Consider the following 20,124-nt stretch of genomic DNA (forward strand, 5'->3'; position numbering starts at 1 on the left):
TGATATCCAAGCAGATGTGAAGACCGACTCAGTGTTCTACGCGTGTTTTTTATTTTTATTCCAACATGTAATCACCAGACGTGGTGACGACACACACAAGTTTTTTCAACTTATATTAATGCCGCCACCAACACGGGACAAATACATGACAGGACAATACTCATTTACACCTGAGCTAAGTGAGGAAAGTCGTGTAAAGTGCCTTTCCCAAGGGCACAAGATCGGTGGCATGTCAGGAATCGAACCTGGGACTCTAAGTTCCGAGTCGCGCACTCTGCCGCTACGCCACACTACCCCACGTGTGTTCGCAGACTCTAACGCATAAATCGTGATCTTTGACCTGGATCCTACTTCTGCTTGGATATCAGATTGTTTACTAGCCTGTCAACCACTGAAGAAGCGTCCTATGCACATTCAAAATACGACACTTTCGAAACAACGCCGTCGTGTGGATTTTCCATAGTGCTACAGGTTATATCTATACATGCGTCGATGAAGGTTAGACATCCAGGCAATACTATACGCCAAAAAGCAGTTACTGAAGCAACTGGATATGATTTTATCGTCAAAATCATATCCAGTTGCTTGAGTACCTGCTTTTTGGCGTTTATCTATACATGATTACAAAGAACAGAAAGCTTTCAAAGACACAAGAAACAAGGTGTACAAATAAGTTTATTGCAACAGCGTTGTGTGTAACGCTGCTTTTTCTCCGTCTGAAGTGACTTTCATACCGTTTCACGGCTTTGATGAAGGACCACATAAAACTTTATCTTAGTAAATATGACGGTCAACACGAAATATATACATATACAGCTTGCACATTCAAGGACTTGTATACATATATGCGACAATTGCCAGTTCGTTCTTGAGCCCAGGGACCACATGACCCAACGTGCAACATACTCCATGCATTTCTAAGGTGCAGTCCCGGTATAGGTTTGTCAGATACGATCTGCTGACACTATCTTCACATTGGTGACCGGCTAGCCACTACCGTACCGTACAGTAACAATCTTGATAAGAGTCGGAGAAAATTGCACATCATGAGCATGTGGAAATACGTGGAAATGTGGAAATAATTTTCAACGTTTGCTCCAGGAACATATCAGACAAGGTATTGCTTCTTTGTGGCCAAATTGATGTATCCACAGAGCTTGCTCCTGGTTATATTTGTTCTAGACACAAACAATATAAACTCTGCAATAGAGCTGTAGAAAATGTTCTCATTCGTAGTAACGTATATACGTCTGATAACTGACATACACGTTTTCACACATGGAAAATAGGGACTCGGACAGATATATACCATACATTGCACATCACAGGTGTAAGGTCTGGTAAGTTTATCAGCCATAAATGCTGGACTGTATAAAGGATATGTGAAATGTGGCGATGTGTAGTATAATCAGTTCTATGTTAAAATTGATTGGCCCTACATCACATTGTGTTGGACGAAAAGTTGATATTGATACGTGTAACCAACAGATGATGCGTGATGCTGTCTTAACGCGTTAGAGCGTCTACATGCGTACGGCATCAGGCGGACAGCTCTCCAACTGAACCTGGATATTTTTCAGCTCGGTCTGGTTTGTTGTGATGGGTTTGGGGCGCCCGATGTACGTTTGGTCCATCTTTAGGAAGGACCCGGGCAGGTCGGGCATGTAGTAGTCATATTCCGGGTCAGGGGTCTTGTCCACAAACACCTGATCGTGGGGGGTCTTCCTCCCCTCTAGTGACGGCGTTCTCGGAAGTTGTCTCCTAGAGTGATTGGAGATGACGTCACCGTTGCTAGGACTAGTAGGAGATATCGCGTCATCAGTAGTGGGGCTGGATATGACGTGTCCGTTCGGGGTCACTACGTCATCGAGGTCTGCGCTTCTCCGCAAATCCTCGAAGACGGTTTCCCCGACGGGACCGATGGAAGTTCTGTACTGATCCCGCTCGGAATCGTCGAAGTGAAAGAGTTTCTGTGTCATGGTCATGGCGTAGGCCGACGATCCTTCGCTACTGAACTGGGACCTACTGTCCTCGGACTGCGCGGCGTAGTGGGCAAGTCTCCGCCCCGTTTTCGGCTTCTTGTCGTTCAGACCAAGCTGTTCGTACAGCGAGTGCTCGTTACCCAGTTTTCTTAAGTCCAGGGATTTTTGAGGACTCTTTCTGTCAGGTGACAAACTTTTCCTCTGATCAGGCGGGTTAGATGTGGTTTTCTTGTGTTCAGGCGATGACTCCCGTCTTTCAACTACCTGTGCTGTTTCCAAACTTCTCTCTGAAGTTTGTCCTTTTTCGCTTCCTCTTCTATCAGGCGTTTTAGGTCCTGGATATTTTGGCAACTGTTCCCGAGATGATCTGTAAAGCTCTTCTTTACTTGTCTTTGAGGAGGCTTTCCCCAGACTGCCTTGGCTTCCTAACCTATGACTATGACCGTGGCCCTTTCGTCTCTCGGAAGGCCCGCGTATTTTTATCTCCTGTGAGCTGCGCATCCCGTCCGTTGAAGAGGGTATTTCTGAGGGACTGTGCACCTGTGCTGCGAAATTTTCAGTTGTTCTCGACTTCTTCACGGACCCTTTCGACCTGTTCTTACTACTGCGTTTAGAATGTCGGGTAGTCATCGCCCTGTCTAGTGAGTTGTACGGCGAGGGTTGGTACACAAACTTCTCTACTCTGTTCTTACCACGTCTTGATACGTTCGGCGTCAAAGATTTTTTCTCACTTTTTTCTCGCCTCAGTCTTCTCGTCTCGTGTGCTAACTGTGGGTCTGACGCTGTAACAGCAGCTTGTGCCAAACCCGCGGCTGGTACCTCCTGGTCTGCGTAAAACGCAGGCCGGGGCGTCACGGGGAGTTTTCTACCGTGCGGTTTTGGCAGTACAGGCAACTGCCTTTTGTTGGGCGAGTTCTTCGGACTTTTCGAGTCTCTTATAGGGCTTCTGGATTTCCTCTTTTCTTTGTTAGAATGTGTAGGACTATGATTTTCAAACCGCGGGTCGAGTATGTACACGTGTGCGTTGTTGTTGGAGTAGTTTTCCGGCCCTGAGGCCGCCTGTGTGAAGGTAGTCTCCTGTACGCTGTACGGCTGCTGGATCGGGTGGAAGTAGGCGTTGCCCGGCACGTTGCTAGGTAACGCTCCAGTGTAAGGACTGGGAACAACAGCTTCCATTGGTGGGCCAGCCATACTGTTAGGAAAAGAAAAGAATCAATGAGACAATGTTTTGTAAAAGTTCATATCAAAACACAACTCATTATTTGTCAGGAAAAGAATATTGGTGCAAGCCTTAATTTGTCTTCACTTATTTGTTTATCAATAGTTCTTGCTTGAAACCTGCATTTCTGCACAAGTTCTCCAGTGTCACTGACGAAAAGTTAGTGGATGCTACCTGAAACGTCTGACCGTTTCCAAAATCATATCCAGTTGCTTGGGTAACTGTTTTTTGGCGTATCTTTTTACCTGGATGTCTAACCTTCACCGACGTACTTTGTTTCTCGTATGTATAATACACAATTAAGGAAATGGTGGTACCTTACTCGTGAAACATCATCATCTACAGGCCTATACTTGCCTGAAGTCGTAAAGCTGTTCGCAGTGCTCCAGGCCGTGCTGTCTCATGAGTTTGAGCTGTTCCTGCGCCAGCTGGTACGGTGTGGGGAACTGCCCCTGGACGGGCGAGGCCGGGCGGTCACCGAGGTTGGTGAACCTGTGGACAATAGAACAGTGGCAATGCTGATTAAAATATAGCTAATTTTTCTCGCAAAAACGGCATATATCTAGATCTTAGCTGTACTTACAAGTAAATCTTTCATAGCTGCCACCAGATTGAAAATGATGGCCAAGACCAAGACATATTTAGTTTCTACGCTTATTTGTTATTCTTATATTCTTGTTCCTTAGTCAATGCAGACTAAGGATACAGATTTTGCAGATTGCAGATACCCTGAAAATACAATACTTATCGTCAATCATAGTAATCAGTTGTCATCTATAGCATCATGAGTAGTTCAACTGAGTTGCTGCATGGACCAGTGTTCTTGCGCCGTTACCTTTGTGGTGTCTCCGGAGCAGACGCGCTGTAGATGTGGTTAGCGTACCCCGTGGGGACCTTCCCGTTCTGCATGGGTTTCCGTCTGGACGTGTGGGACAGGTCAGACATGGACATGTCGGACAGGTGGTGCTCCCGCCTGTCCCTGCCGCTACGCTGACTCTGCGCGCCGACAGAGGTCGCTTCTATGTGGTTGAGACTGAGACTGCGCGGGCTCTGGGTCCCGCCGCCCTCGATCTCGCTCTGGGCACTGCTGGCCGCGTACGCCGCAGTGCGCTTGCGCCTCCGACACATACGTGTGCAGATGACGGCGATGATACTGTGGAAAAAAAACAAGGTTTGTATCAAATTTGTATCAGAACAATGCTTATGGCGTAAGACACCGATATGATCGCGGAAAAGTTTTTATAGTGATACTGTCTGGGCAGATACGCCAAGACTTTTGTCAAGGACAGTAAATGAGAAAGTCACTTGTTACTGACTTATCATTGACTGTCATATAAAAGAGTATATTTCCTCTATACTATGATTTACAACGTATCCACTGATCATTCTTAAAGAAAAGGACGTAGAACGTTGAGTGTATACGGCAACTCCTAATATCCAAGTAGATCTCTTTCGGTGGCAAGACAGTATCCGTCAGCCAGAGGAGTGTCCATAGCCACTCTTTTGGCTGATGGTTACTGTCTTGCCAACAAAAGGTAGCCTCTACCAGGCTTGGGGAGGCGGCTGGAAAGAGTAGAAATCGGCCAAATAGACAGATAAGCATGCCAAGGGAGTTCGCCGCACCCCAACTGTTCTCTCAACGGACAAACTCCCTTGGCATGCTTATCTCTCTATCTGGCCGATTTCTACTCTTTCCAGCCGCCTTCCCAAGCCTGGTAGAGGCTAACCGATAGGGATCTGCTTCGAGATTATAGGTACTAGTACTCCCCACCCACCTGCCGATGACCACCAGTGCGCACAGCACGATGCCGGCCACAGTCACGGGGTTCTGGAAGATCTCCAGCTTGAAGAACTTTTCCACCTTCTGCCACCACGTAAGGGGTTCTTCCGGCGCCGCTGTGGTGGTCACCGCCGTCGTACTGGGCACCAGCTCTGCAAAATCAACAGTTTTGATGTTTGAATCGGAATCAGAGACAGTGCTAACCAAGCGCCAAGGTAAGGATAGACAAACATAAAGACAATGGTAGCCCTTAATGGTTTTATTTGTGTATCTATTGCATGTAAGATCTTTGTGTTACGTTAGTAATGTTCAGATCATTAAGTTTACATAATTCTTTGAGCTACCAGGTACGTAGAACTTCATGTCGTTAGCTATAGGCTATTGTGTAGTCCCTGGAAGTCTATCCACAAGCTTTTTACTTTCCTGCAAACAGAGCAGAACTTTAATGACTCAGAAGTATGACCCCGTGCTGTGGGACAAACCGACTGATTGAGTGACATACTGTGACTGACAAGTGCTGAATTGATTTGGGTTAATTTGGGACACGCTCTGAAACCTTATCTCAGAGTATCTGCGATATAACAGGCGTGTCTGTTAACACGTGAAGAGCAAACACCATCCACGCACGGGTTTCAACATTATTAGAGCTCTGACGCTGAGTGTATAGTGTGTATATCTTAGGCTGCTCGCGTCAGCGTAATGCTTGATCCCATGTCACACCTGCAGCGTCTGAAATGTTAAATTTGTCTACAGCATAATTTAGAAACTCCTCATCATTTCGTGATGATTTTTCTTTAGCTTATTAGAATCAAACTGTACTTGTGTTCCACACTTAATCATGGTCTCCAAGCAGATTCGGTGGGGCAAGGGGACTTTATGTTGGCCGCCTGTTTCCATTTGCCGCCTGTATCCAACGTTCACCCCACTTAGTTCCGTTTTGACATGCATTGAACGAGTTATGTTTTTACAGATATATAATCGACAGGAAGACCACCGGGGTCTACCAATTAATACGTCCCGTCCAGGATATTTGATGGGCCCCTCTTGTCTTCTGTAATCAGGGATTATGTCCCAACATGGATCCTTAAGTGTGGAGGCTCTCTTATGACAAGTGTTTACGGAGAGCCGCATTACGCTGATATGTGCCTACAACAGAAGACGCGAACGTTTGTTATTTCACCCTCTGGGTTTTGTTCGGGGGTGGCATCCTTCCCAACCGAAATACGTCACATCTGTCAAGGCTGATAAAACTCGCGCCAAAAAACAACAAATGAACTCGTCAAGAAACTGTGTCAGACACATCTACTATCTCTCCTGGGACGAAGCTGAACCTTAGAGAATGTGAAACAACGATTTTACGATATCAGAATTGCGAAAAACTTTGCTTCAAAATTTTCTAACCCTTATGTCCTCAAACTCCGCAAGAGCGAAAAAGACTGATGTAGACAAATTAAACTTGGCTATTTGCGGTCATCTAACTTAGTATAGTCAGTCTCGGCCTTACATCTTTGATAAGACGCTGGGCCGTGTAGTCTCAAACGTACCACAAGATTTACAGCTGTCACGGGGAGCAAGGACATTCTATCACCGATGAAAGCCCCTTGGTGGGAGATAACTAATCATTTCAGTCTACTGTACGGCGCTGCTACTAGTATTACTTACCGATTTCCCAATGATAATAAGGTTGTAGCACTGGTGCGAGCCGCAATACATGTACTAGACCGTCGCTGCGATGCCATATGCTACACTAACGACATAATAATCGAGTACTTCTCAACGAGTTACTCTCCTCAAGACATTCTCGGCTTAAGTCTCTTCTCGTTAGACATTCCGACAACACGATCCCCACAGTCCACGGAGGGGAACCTGACTCCGATACTCACCGATTTTCAAATGAAAATAATGTAGCACCAGTGAGCCCCAATGCATGTACTAGACGTCACTGCGATGTCATATCTTACAGTAAGGACTGATGACCAACGAGTAACTAACTCCTCAAGACATTCCCAGCTTAAGTCTCTCCTCGTTGGACATTCCGACAACACGATCCCCACAGTCCACGGAGGGGAAACCTGACCCCTAAAACGGCTCCCGTTGTGGAATGTGATACTTACGGAATGATGAATATCCAGCCGTGAAGCCGCGGGTGCTGTAGGCCTGCAGGTCCGCCTGCACGCGGAACTCGATGTACAGCCGGCTGCCCGATGACGTCAGCGTCGCCGGCGGGTCCACGGACCCCGAGCTGAACAGCAGCGGCGACGTCGCCTCTCCGCCGTCACGGATCTGAAAACATAGTTTCATCGTCTTGTTAGTGGAAGGAGGTTTCTCATTGGATAGTGTAGAAGAAAACTAGCCTCTACCAGGCTTCGGGAGTCGTCTGGGAAAGAGTAGAAAATTGGCCGAATAGAGAGATAACATGCCGAGGCCGTTGGTCCGCAAGAGAGTGCATTTTGCCGCACCCGAACTGTTCTCTCTAGCGGACCAACTCCCTCGGCATTTTATCTCTCTTTCTGGCCACTTTCTACTCTTTCCAGTCGCCTCCAGAAGCCTGGTACAGGCTAAGTGTAAGGGGTTTCTCCTTGGATATAGTGTAGAAGAAAACGCTATATATCACAAATGTGACGTCCTTTTTTATCCCCTGCCAAGCACGCTGCTGTCGTCATCAGGGGAAGTCAGCGAAACGCACCAACTGATTTCTGATTTAAGACATCCTTTTGAAGGAAATGGTTGTAAATTTTGTCCCTACTTCAGAAAAGAAATCTATCCTTTGGGCTTTACGACTTCCATCTCCCAGTTAGTATCCAACTTAATACACAATCAACAAATTGCCATATCCAGTCTTCTTGCGTTTCCTGAAAGTATACTGTGCTACTACGTACAAAACCAAGTTTAAACGGAAAAGAAATAAATGCATTAGGGGCGAACTTGGCAAAGGTTAGGCCGCTTAAATCTCTTCCGAATCACGGGAATCTCGCTACTGTTTGAAGTCTGAATCTGGACACAGCACATGGATCCGGTCGGAAGACATTACAACTTCACCCTGCAGATAAACACGTCTGGTCAGGGCGATATTTTGGCGCGAAACGAGGCGCTGGACGACAGGGGGCCGCTGTGATGGCTCTAGTTCTGAGGGACAGGAACGGACGGCTCTCTGTTGCAGAGCGGTATCTAGATATACTCTCCAAGCAGAGGTTTGGGTTTTGGCTTATTTTTGGCGTGATTTAAGCTTTTTATCGGGCTTTCTTTGCTGCGTTGGCGTAAAAAAAACTGCAGAAAAGAAAGCCCGATACAAAACGCGCCAAAAATAAGCCCAAACACAAACCTCTGCTTGAAGAGTAATCTAGATATGCCATGTGGATCCGGTTGGTGAGATTCTCCGTCGGTGGCAGAGATAACAAGCGAGGCGTGCCAGGAAAGACGGCATCGCCAACTGGGAAACCAAAACCCGACAAACGTGCCTCACAACTCCGGTTTCACAACCCCCGGAACCATGGGAGGGAAAGTTTTGCGCCAGGGTTAAATACATAGAATAAGGTCGTCGCCAAGAATAACTGCAAGATGTCCCGTGAATGATGATATTCGGGCAGCGTCACGTCCGTTTTTGCACGGGACACCCAGGAATTCTCAAAACACACAGACGATAGATCACCTCAGCTGGCAGGGAGGACGGGAGGAAGCATAATTGCACGGCTCCAGATGCGGCTGCCTGTTACCCTTACCTCCCGTGTTGTTTAATCTGGCACAATTATTGGGGCAGTAAAATATAACTTAACAAACACGGAAAACGTTTAATTGACGAAAATATCAAAAACCTTAACGAGAAACTGTTATCTTTCAACTATCAAGCAGATTCACATGCTTGTATGTAAACAGTGGTATCTGTTTTGCCAACATGTGTGTCATCAGACATAGCCGGACTTGTTGAAAACTCCGCTTAATGGCGGAACGGTCTGAGCGGTTGGTTTGGACGTTCGTATCAGACTTAGATTAATGGAAATAAAAAAGGCTCACCTTGATCCTTTCCTGTGTCTCGTCCAAATCGAACACCTCGAACTCCAGACGTATCCTGTAATCCTCCAGAACCCAGATCAGCCAAGTGACTACCCCGGCGCACGCGCCGTACGGGGGTCTCGTCACGCCCCCTAGCGGATCCCGCAGGGTACAGCCGCAGGCGCAGTCGTCAGTGGCGACAGGCCGGACCGTCAGTGGGGGGAGGGTGCCGAGGTCTTCTGGAGAAATGCAAGATCGATTACTGTTCAGAAAAAAAACTTGGCACAGTTTAAAGAATCCAATTTGGAAGCCCAATGAATCTGAATCTGTATCTGTATAGCCGGTATAACTGCCCTTCGGCGTAACACACCAGCTTCGCAGGCACGCGGCGCGGCGGCAGCTAACTATATTACACCGAACGACTTGCTACACCCAATCTGCATTTAATTGCAGGAGCTGTTTAAAGCTTTCTAGTGATGATGCCCCAACTGTGCTAGGTGGCAACGAGTTCCACTCTACGATAGTTCTTGGAAAATACGATTTTTTTCAAAGTTTTTGAACACCTCAATTCTTCGCCGATAACTCTGATATTTGAAGGCATGAGCATCGTGAGCATCAAAGGAAAACCAAACCAACACGAGAACACATTACCTGCCGGGCAGGGCGGCAGTCCCTGGCATGTACCGGACTCCAACGTCTCGCCTTCACAAAAAGCGCCCCCGTTCGACGGAGGCGGGTTATTGCACACGCGGAACCTCTGAACGCGGCCCTCCCCACATGTCACCGGACAGGTGCTCCAGGGCTCCCAACTCCCCCAGTTACCATCTATGGCTGGAGCTGCAGATGGGGAAGAAAAAGAAATACGCGTTATATATACTTAAACGTCCTCAAAATGTTCTTAGTAAGAAACAGGCACTTAAACAGCACAACACGGCTATCACAGATCTAGACTGCAGGTGAAGGTGAGGTTTCTGCCAAACATGAAACAGGAAACCATTCGTAGACTCCGACATGACCGAGTAGGTGTTGCAGGATGTAGCCGATTGTAGCGCCATATTTTTTCTGGTGTTGCTGCATTTCTCTCTGTCTTAAGAACGTGTATTTTTAGCTTCAGTACAAAGTCCAGTAGAGTGAGCTGGAAGGACCTGTTGAATGAAGATGAGATCACGGTGCACAGACCTAGACATGACTTGTGGGGGAGGCAATGAAAGGACATGCAGTCTGTGATCTGTGACTGTCTGCCAATGCTTTTGCACTGGCGAATTCAAAATAAACCGTCGGTCCTTTTTATAGTCGCAAGTCCCGGACATTGACCTCACCTGACGACCAGGTGATGTATTGTCACAACACAACAATTCGTCACAAACTTGCTTTGTCATCCGTCTCTATTGTCAGCAGCGCTACAACAGGAATATCCCTGCTATTCAGACGATGCGCGAAACTGTGACAAACGTGACGCTGTGACAACAGGCGACTGACAATGACAATCACTGAATCAGTCAGTTCTGTTGACAAAATAGAGACACAGGAATGAAGTCCCCCTGTCGGACAACATGCCAACATCCGGGGTCGGACACTTCTTGTCACTTTGTTGCTTTATCTCCACAGATAAGGGACGAACCAGGAGTAACGCTGGGGTGGGGTGGGGGTGAGGAAATCGTCTAGAAAATGTGCAAGGACGGTGGTATGATGGTAAATATATGATAAGGATATTTTCGAACACCAAGTCGAGAGGAAAAATGATTAAGTACAACAGAATGAAAAGTTGGAACTATGTTTGACTAGCATGAAACGACAATTTAGCTAGTTATCCCCTTCCCCACATAAGACACATTAACATTCCCCCTGGTTAATCCCCAAGAACATTTTCCTATGAATTGTAAGATCTGTTCATTCAAAAAGATTACCTGTCTTGTAACCCGTGTGCATATACTAGTATATGACCTTAATCAGTTACCAGTACAAGTGCATTGTTTTCTCACACCATCTTTTCTCGATGTATCTTAATGTTTTTGAAGTTTACACCTGTTGGGAAAACAACGCTCCGATAAGCCTGCAATGGTGCCACTGTGCCCTTTGCCTTGTAAATTCTCCCCGCCATATAACCAACTGACGGAGAGACGACATCAACACCGTACATTGTTCCTACCTGAAGGCACAACTTTCTGCCATTCGAGACGCGTTTGCGGGTAAACTTGGGCAGAAACGGGTAAACAGGAGTACGTGCTAGCTTTGTCGTCGGCGGGGAGGATGCGGGATTACTAGTATGCACAAGCGTGGCTCTGTTAGCGCGCACCTCTGTTAGCTTTGTTCGTACTAATGGTGCTGTAGGTCAGCAGGGGGTGAGGGATCCTACAGGAACACAGGTGTACTTGTACCGTACGGGGACATGATGGGCACGGTAGTACAGACTGACAGTTATCGGCTGTTTGGTGTCTGATGGGGTTACGGTGCTCACACTAATCTCCAAGCAGATCCTAGGGTGGCAAAAAGACAGTATCAAATTGGCCAGGCATTATCCATTGGCCAGAGAGGGTCCCAAGGATGGTGGGGGTACCGACAAAAAAGCGGGTTATATATAAAAAGGTAACGATCTTCCCCCATCAACCTCTGCTTGGAGAGTAGCTCACACAACCGCCGACAGCGACAAGTGGACGGAAAATTCTTCCCCCGCCACGAAACTAGGACACGGAGCCCCTGTCCGCAAACTTCTCCTGGTTAACAGTTTAGCCACAGGCCGCGCGAACAAATACACCCGGTCCGTATGAGGTCAGTAAAGAGCCAGAAACACATGTTTTCTACCCTCTCCTACAGACAGTAAGTACTACATGTAGAGTGGATGGACTCTAGCCTCCGTAGCAGGCTTATAGAACTGGGGGTTTGGTGGTCTTCGGCTGTTTTCTGATTAGCCCAGTTCAAAAAACGGGGGTAATTCAACCAGGCCGGCTATGTTGTCTATATGCAATCAGAAAATAGCCCATAAAAGATCCCAAAGACCCTGAAGACCCCCAAAACCCCCAGTTTTTGGCATGTTATGGAGGCTATATGAACTCTGGGCCGTGACGTGGGCACAGGTACCGCGGGCAGGGCTGACGGATGGAATGACAAACACCGGCTTATCGCTATCGCCGCTGTTTGTACAAATTCTCAAGCCTAATTTTAGGCTTAACCTGAGATGTGAGAACGCTATGGATCCTGAAACAGACAAAAATACTTATTCCTTCAATCAAGCGTCGTACCATCAAAGAAGTACTGTGTTTGGATACATTGTAAAGACGTGTCCAGACGATTTTGGGCTACAGACACTCAAGCAGAAAGCTTCGTTCCGTGCAGAAAGCAGTGAAGTGAAGTGTCTTGTAAAGAGGTCGCGCCAAGACCGACTTAAGTTAGCCTTAAGCCGCGGTTGGTGTAAGATGGCCGCTCTTCCTTTCCGCCTTTACTCCGCACACCATCCGATTATTAGTGAAAACACGAAGTCGGCACCCCGAAGATCTGACCTATAACCTTTAGTCTTTATCGCCACCGCAAGAAAACATTCAACACTCTTGATATAGCACCAACGGTGCAATGGTAACAATCCTGCATTTTCATAGCTTCAACCTCCAGGACAGTGGGTGAACTGTAAAATCGAGAATTTAAATGGATGTTTACATTCTAGCAGTCTGGTGGGAAAGTTTAACCATTATCCAACCGACAGTTAGGCCCTCTAACGAGTGTGAATCTTTCAGTAGGCCGGTATGCTTGGCAAGTTGTACCAATTAGCCCAAGAAGCCAGGATTCCCAGACTATCATATGCACACCAAGAGCGTATGCCTAGAGCCATACACTACATCTATTGACGTTGATAATGTTGTAAGAATGCCGCTTCCTTTATAAAATGCTTGCCTAGGCAGGTGGACGGTACGGCACGGCATATTTGACAATGGCTCGGCGCCTGTTTGCACGACACGGGAGGGTCAACAGCCACTAATAGAGGGAAAACATACTGTCTCTGTAGTCAAGTACACCAGGGTTTTGTACTATCGTGATGGCGTAGGCCTTCTCAAACACACACACATTATAACATACATACACACTCACGTACACACACAGACGACACTGGCGAATGGTATGCCGACACTTGCTCTGCAAGACAAACAAGACGCTCTGAGATGTGGAGAAAGAAAACCAGCCACAGAGGCTTAAGGCGCTCGGGACACCGAGGGTTCGGCAATGGCATTCATCTTAAGATCTGTCACTGCCGACAAAGAACCAGGTCCATTACGCTATCGCAGGGTTTAGAAAATAGAAACGGTTGAGATAGCAATACGTGAGGAGTGAAGCCATAAAACAGCCAAACACAAACAGTACACACTACACAACCATTCATCGTACACACAAGTTGGAACGTACCACTTTGGGCCAACTAGACTGACGTGACGAAGGTCTCTGGTCTGACGCTCCCCAGCGGGACATACACCTTCCTCCAGACACACAGGGTTCACTACAAGACACCTGGCTTTCCTAGTACTCGTATTCCAAGAGGAGAAAGTCTAAGAATCATAAAATCCAAGAAGAAGGTGTTCTTCCCTGCGTCCCGCGCCAGTGCCCTAGCTGTTCAGCCTGCGCGCCCTTTCGGCTCGGCTCTCGTGCAAACAAACCCGCGTGAGACCCCGTGTGATGTTTTCTCAGCAAATTGGCGATAATTGGAGATCGATTTCCGAGTGGGCTGGCCGGCAAACTGGTGCGACTACTAGTGCGTCCCGTGCAGGCTGGAGATCCATAGCGCACGTTCTTGATCATGGACTATCGCTAATTAGCCTCTACCGGGCTTCGGGAGGCGGCTGGGAAGAGTACGGGTACGGAAAATGTACTCTCTAGTGGACCAACTCCCCTGGAACTTATCTCTCTATTTCAGTTTTTGGCCAATTTCGACTCTTTCCAGTCGCCTCCCGAAGCCTGATAGAGGTTATATCGTTAATCACGTTTTCAGTGGTGCTTATAAGACTTTAGTGTCTTTAGTTTCGACTCACTACGCTTTTTATCCTATAGTTCAGCACCACAGCATTCTCTTCCAATTCCCATGCATGTCATGAATACACCTGTGTAGGCTGGAGATCCATAGCGCACGTTCGATGCCATGGACTATCGCTAATCAAATTTTCTGTGGTACTTATAAGACTTTAGTCTCGACTCAATACGCTTTGTATCATATATACAGTTCAGCACCACCGTTAGCATTCTCTTCCCATGCATGTCATAAATACTGGCGCTGTCCTGACTGACCCGGTCGGAATCCACACTATGCAGTGGATGATCGATACCTAAAAGAACTGAAGTAGAAAAACAGACATGTGTCGATTCGTCCCAACGTCTAGGTTGTGCATGCATATCTGATTTACGATTTCGTATTAAAGGAATATATATTCCCCTTGGCAAAGTGTATAGATATAGTATCTCTCGTGGTAAGCTTGTTGTGGCTGAAGCACCGCGTGGGGTAAAAATGTGGTGTATGGAGAGGAAACCACCGGCTGTAACAGGGCTGTAAGAAGGAACCCCTCGCGGAGTACTTCACTCTCCGCGCAGCTCGAAATCCTTCGAATCACGAACTCACGTCTCAGGCAACTACAAGGAGCCGTGAGAAGTGTCTTGTTTACCCTGGAGAAGGTCTTCTGTTTTGTCCTTCAGTACAAGTGGCCGTAAGTCATCCGGTACTAGTCTCCACCAGACTAACAACTCGGGTTCAAAAAAAGTAAAATTTATAAACTCCAAGCAGATCCTAGGGTGGCATAAGACAGTATCAAATTGGCCAGGTAGTATCCATTGGCCAGAGAGGGTCCAATACGCCACCCTAAAATTTAGCCAATAGGGGAATGATAGACTAGGGGAGTTCAGTTGCCTGCGCAGTTACTACATGTACCTTCAGAGTGGAAAATTTACCCTCTCGCGGACTGACTCTCCTGGCCAACTATTTCCCTTTTTTGTTACCGAATTCTAGGATACGCACCTCCGTAGGAAGGCCTGGTGGAGGCTAATCCGACCCCGTCCTCAGTCCGCGTCTCCCAGCATATAACGCGCCGTGGACCCCGTGAACTTTCTTACACCCCGCCACTTCTGATGAATGAACGGTTATTTTGCAAACACGCCATTGTCTACGCAGTAAACAGTCCTCGCTAACAGTGCTCGCTGCCAGCTCTCAATGTTATCAGCTCTTCTAACCGTTAGCAAAGAAAGTAGGCCATTCCGACAGGTAAACCTACCCCTTCCCACTACATACCGTCTGCCCCTCCCATAATACTGTACGTGCGACGGAATTCTGGTTTTAACATTAAGCCCCTACATGTATATGTCAGCGTGCGTGAGTTGTGCAAACAATACTCTTGAGTTGAGTGTGATCACAAGGGCCCGAAAACAAGGTCAAAGTACCCTCTTTCCGTTCTGTTGACTAAGTGTTTCTCCGATCATTGAAAACAGGTAGGATTAATGCTCTTACAGACTCTTAGTAGCTTGTTTAATTAAGGGACGGGATCGGCTCTGTTTTTGTTATTCCAACAAGCTAAAATCCAACGGTAAATCCCCTGTGAATTAAACGCATCTGAACATATTGCTGTTGTGGATGCAAACAGGTGTGTAGAGGAAGGGGGGGGGCTAATAGATTTCTTCATACCTTGCTCGCTCATGAAAAATCCACTGAAAAGGTTCTTTGACCAAACCTACAACATAAAGACGACGCGAAGATCTCAACATATTGCTGTTGTAGATGCAAACAGGTGATTGCATAGCCATAGGATGGAGGGGTTCCTAATAGATTTTTCATACCTTTCTCGCTCGCTCGCTCATGAAAAATCCGCTGAACAAGTACTTCAGATTCTTCGACCAAAGCTATAAAATAAAAGCCGACGCGGAGATAACTGACAGGAAGCGTTCCATGCAGGAGCACGTCTGAGGCGGTGAGTGACAGGTGAATCAGACGACCCGCGAGTGCGGGTACATCTCTCATTTTCCCGCCCGAGTTCCCCCGTCCTACCCACCTACATACCTGTCCCGGACTGACTGACAGACGGGCAGGGATTTACAACAAACCCAGAGTCAGTCCTTTTGTTTATGATTCCAGTTGTCAGATCCCGTGAAGATATCAGGACAGAGAACTATCCGTCACCGTATCGCACAGTGCCGCGCACGGCGAGGGTCTGACCTGGTTATGTCTAGCGTTTTCGGGTGTCTGCCTTTCAAGAACAACCGCCACAGGTAGCAGCAGCGAGAGAACACAATACTGCATGCAGGAATGCTTACATCCAAATGCTCATCTACTGAATGAAATATACATGACGAACATTGTCAGCAGGTAGAATATATTCAACACCAAAGTATACAACGCGGGTTTTAAAAAACAGTATATAGGGATCAGTTTTCCATCCTTGAGTTCATTTGCCCACGCAGTTCAGAGATAGAGGGGAAAATTGACATTCTCTCGGACTGACTCTGCTGGCCCTTTTTATTGAATTCTACGATCCATACCACAATAGGAAGCTTAAGGGGGCTACCAAGCTATATACTGATGTCTGTGAGAAAATTAAGTCATAAAACTTTGTCACCGGTTTCTTGCGCACGTTTGTAGCTATATTGAAATGAACAGTAATTTGTGTATAGGCATGAGGACAGATGTAAAGGCACGTAGCTGGGAATGTGGCCGGCATGACCCCTCCAGTACCCGGCGTTCCGTGACATGGGAACGAGACCATGTCGCGTAATTATCGCTGGCCAGATGGCAGCACGTCAGGACGTATGAAATGTCAGCCGAGAACAAACATCACATCAGCCTGCACGCGAGGCGAGGGGACCCGCCACTGGACACTAGCCTCCACCAGGCCCCTTTGCAGGCTGAATAAATAGTAGAAATCTGCCTAAAAGGGGATATAATTGACCAGAGAAGGTGGCCGGCCATAGAAGGTCCAGTTTGCCTGCATAGAGTCTGTAACAAGTCGCTACGATCAAAAGGCATAAACTAAACCCGCTCATCTACGGAACAAGGGCAGTAGCAGGCGAATAGATCCTCTATGTACTCTCCAAGCAGAGGTTGTGGGGGAATGATCGTTACCTTTTTATATATGGCCCACATTGGGTCGCGCATGGACCCTCTCTGGCCGATGAATACTACCTGGCCAATTTGATGTCTCTTTTCCACCCTAGGATCTGCTTGGAGATTACAAGATCACAAGTCTGCAAAGGAGGCTAACTGGACACGGACTCAAGGCAAACAGATTACGCCAGACCCACAACAAGCCGTAGTCTCCGACCATTCTCTGTGCCACTCCGTGCGTAACGCACGTACGAGTAGGTAACCCTCCTGCGAGAAGTTAACGTTGTCTGAAAGAAGCCGGAAGCAACTCCTTACCTCACCTTACACAGGTGGGCACTCCTTACGTCCGGTGGAAAGGACCCAAGCAGAGACTATTCCTTAGCAGAATTCATGGTTTTCAGAGTCATATAGTTTTACCCCAACTCCCATCTCAACAAGTATAAGCTGGGTGAAAGTCTAGCACACCCCACCCTCCCATAATGTTACATTGTTTCTACCTGAGTGAATGTTCTAAAGGAGTGCCTGACTGGTATTTCCTGTTGTATAAAGCACCTACCTGTGTTGTTCCCGCAGTTTTCGAGAGCTAGGTGTCCACCTTTCCCTCCAATATCACATCCAAGGGCTTTGTGTCCCAAACGGAACGCGTCTGTGAGAGGTTTAGGGTAGAAAGGATAAAATCCCTGCCTTAGAATTGAAAGTGCCGCCCGACGACTTGGGGAACAAATCCTGCTGGTGTTGTCACCACGCCTGCCTGATTAACTGTGCGAGTCGGAATGTTTGTGCTGACTAGGTCGTTAACCAAATTTACATTTCATTACGTCCCTATCGGCCATCGTGCAAAAATTTGGAGTGGCATAGCTCAGATGTGTGCTGTCCTCCACCGCCTGCCTTATGGAGGGAAACAGTCATTATCGGTGAGCCACATTCATGTGGAGTGGGCTGAAGCTGGTGTGTCTGTTCTGTAGCTGTCTACACGGGAACGATATGCATGTGAACTTGTGCTGGGTTGATATCGCATGGGTAAACTCATTTACTCTGGGAAAGACGGGTCCAACCTGTAGATTAGGTCTATTTTTAGTATAATAGGCTCCTGCCTCTGACTTTACCTTCAACTTGAAGCAATTTTCACGGTCCCAAAACTTTGCAAAGAGGTTGGTTGAATTTCGTCATGCATGCCGAATCAAATAAGCTTGGCCCATTGTAAGAAATGAGTTTATAAAACTATTGAACAAACCTCAACTTCGTTAGGACGACCGACGGTCTATCTAACTTCACAATCACACACATCACATTGAAGTACAGGAACGACAGATTCTGACACTTCACGAAAGTGATGGCGGGGAACGCCACATTTCCAAGAAGCGACGTCTTGCGGACATTACATAAAGGACAGTCTTGGGTCACTCTTGATGCCAGTAAATATTATGACAGTTACCGTGGCTGTATGCCTTATTTCGACTGCTAGAGCATGTCCAATCTAGCTGTATGAAAACCTTTCTGACGTAAACATTTTGCGATCTCAGACTGCCTGTGATTAGCATTTAGCACTCCTAATTTTCGACACCTCACGACTGGCGCCATTTCTAAAACGGGAAGTGTTTCTGTGCTTGTCTCCAGGTTAACAATGGGCGAATGACGAAGGGCTTGTTACGCCTGCCCTAATTGTATTAGTACAGGCCCTCCCCAGCCTAATCTGACAAGATCGGCTTACAGAACCACCGACTTACCAAGACAAATTGAGGATAACGCCCTTAGAGGAAGTGGCTTTTTCGTACTCCTGTACACACACTTATTCAACAGTCACTGGATACAGCGGAAACACAGTAAGAGCAGAAAGATGGGATTAAAAGGGAAACGTGCGTGGATCAGCAGAAGTCCCCCTTAAGTACGACGTTGAAAATGACAAAAGGAGAGACTCTATTGTTGAAAATTTAGGAAAACAATATTAAGAATATATAGATATTCATGTCATTCTATTAAGTATTCTGATAACGTCATTGACTTTCATTGTCATTTTATTTTTCAATGACATTCCTATAGGACCGACATTGGTGCAGAGTTGAAGAAATTTCTTAAGATTTCAGACCAGTTACTAATATTTCAAATATTTCTACCTTCAAAAGCGCGATTGAAATTGTTCTGTGAAAAGGTCTGTGAGACTGAGGAGAGGTTGCAAGGACGATACCCCACCATCTACAACAAGAGTCACAAGACCAGAAACTATCACTTCTCCTGTCCCACTGTCTGTGCATTATCTATTCCGTCCCATGCGTTGGTGAAAAACAAGATGAACTCAAGAACCCTTATTTATTCCAGCTCACCTGTTGCACGGTTGATACAGCGAAGTCTTTGTCCTCCGACACCTATGATATACCGCTGTAGGGCTAGACCTGCTCTCTGGTGAATGTGAGATGAGATGTTTATCAGATGGTATTAATGGGCGCCATTGAGGCTTCCTTCTTCTGGTTCTGGCCGAGAAGGCCGTTCTGTTGTGAAGGGCTAATGATGACAAATGGTTTCAGTACCATAGAATGCAGATGCGGTACAAACACGAACCTCAAGTTCACAGTTGTGTTGTTCTTGGCGACGGCTGCTCGGTCGTTAAGGTTTAAGATAGACAGGCAAAGCTATGCAGGCACGGAATTGCTCGTAAATACCTATTTGAACTCTGCTCTCGTCCCATTTTTCCTCGGGGCAAAAGAATCTAGTCATTCAACAGCGGAGCGATCTGAAGCACTGATACGGGAGTGAAATATGTCGCCCCCTGTAATATCCAGGCACTGTCGGAACAGCTGAACAGAAAACTGTTAAGTAACGCGGGGAAATATACTGTTATCTCTCAACAATTCCCACAGCCGTTCGTCAACCTGATGTGGGGTAAACAGTGTAAGGACAACCCGATATTTTGATTGTATCAAACAAGGCAGTAATCACCATGTAGTTGTGTGTTTCTGTCAAACTTACTACCCATACAGCAACAAGACCTTACACAGATTTCACTAAGAAGCAAAGCACGAATTGTTAAGTCATGGTCATGTTGAATGATCAATGACAAACAATGCATATACATATATATCACGAACATAGTTATTGT

At 46.7% G+C, this 20,124-nt stretch overlaps 1 protein-coding gene across 1 annotated transcript in view; it reads right to left on the reverse strand.

Annotated features, from left to right (window-relative positions):
• Positions 1–1,523: 1,523 nt before the first annotated feature.
• Positions 1,524–20,124, reverse strand: part of LOC109470564 — a 43,496-nt gene continuing 24,895 nt past the window's right edge. Inside the window, exons 7-13 of the mRNA XM_019769527.1 lie at positions 9,623–9,808; positions 8,993–9,210; positions 7,096–7,264; positions 4,977–5,133; positions 4,037–4,354; positions 3,559–3,693; positions 1,524–3,174 (exon numbers count right to left, since the gene is read on the reverse strand). Of these exons, the coding sequence (XP_019625086.1) occupies positions 1,524–3,174; positions 3,559–3,693; positions 4,037–4,354; positions 4,977–5,133; positions 7,096–7,264; positions 8,993–9,210; positions 9,623–9,808 (2,834 nt within the window). The remainder of the gene's footprint in view (positions 3,175–3,558; positions 3,694–4,036; positions 4,355–4,976; positions 5,134–7,095; positions 7,265–8,992; positions 9,211–9,622; positions 9,809–20,124) is intronic.

Source organism: Branchiostoma belcheri, unplaced genomic scaffold (assembly GCF_001625305.1).
Source record: "Branchiostoma belcheri isolate BF01 breed outbred unplaced genomic scaffold, Haploidv18h27 scaffold23, whole genome shotgun sequence".
NCBI classification, from domain to species: Eukaryota; Metazoa; Chordata; class Leptocardii; order Amphioxiformes; family Branchiostomatidae; genus Branchiostoma; species Branchiostoma belcheri.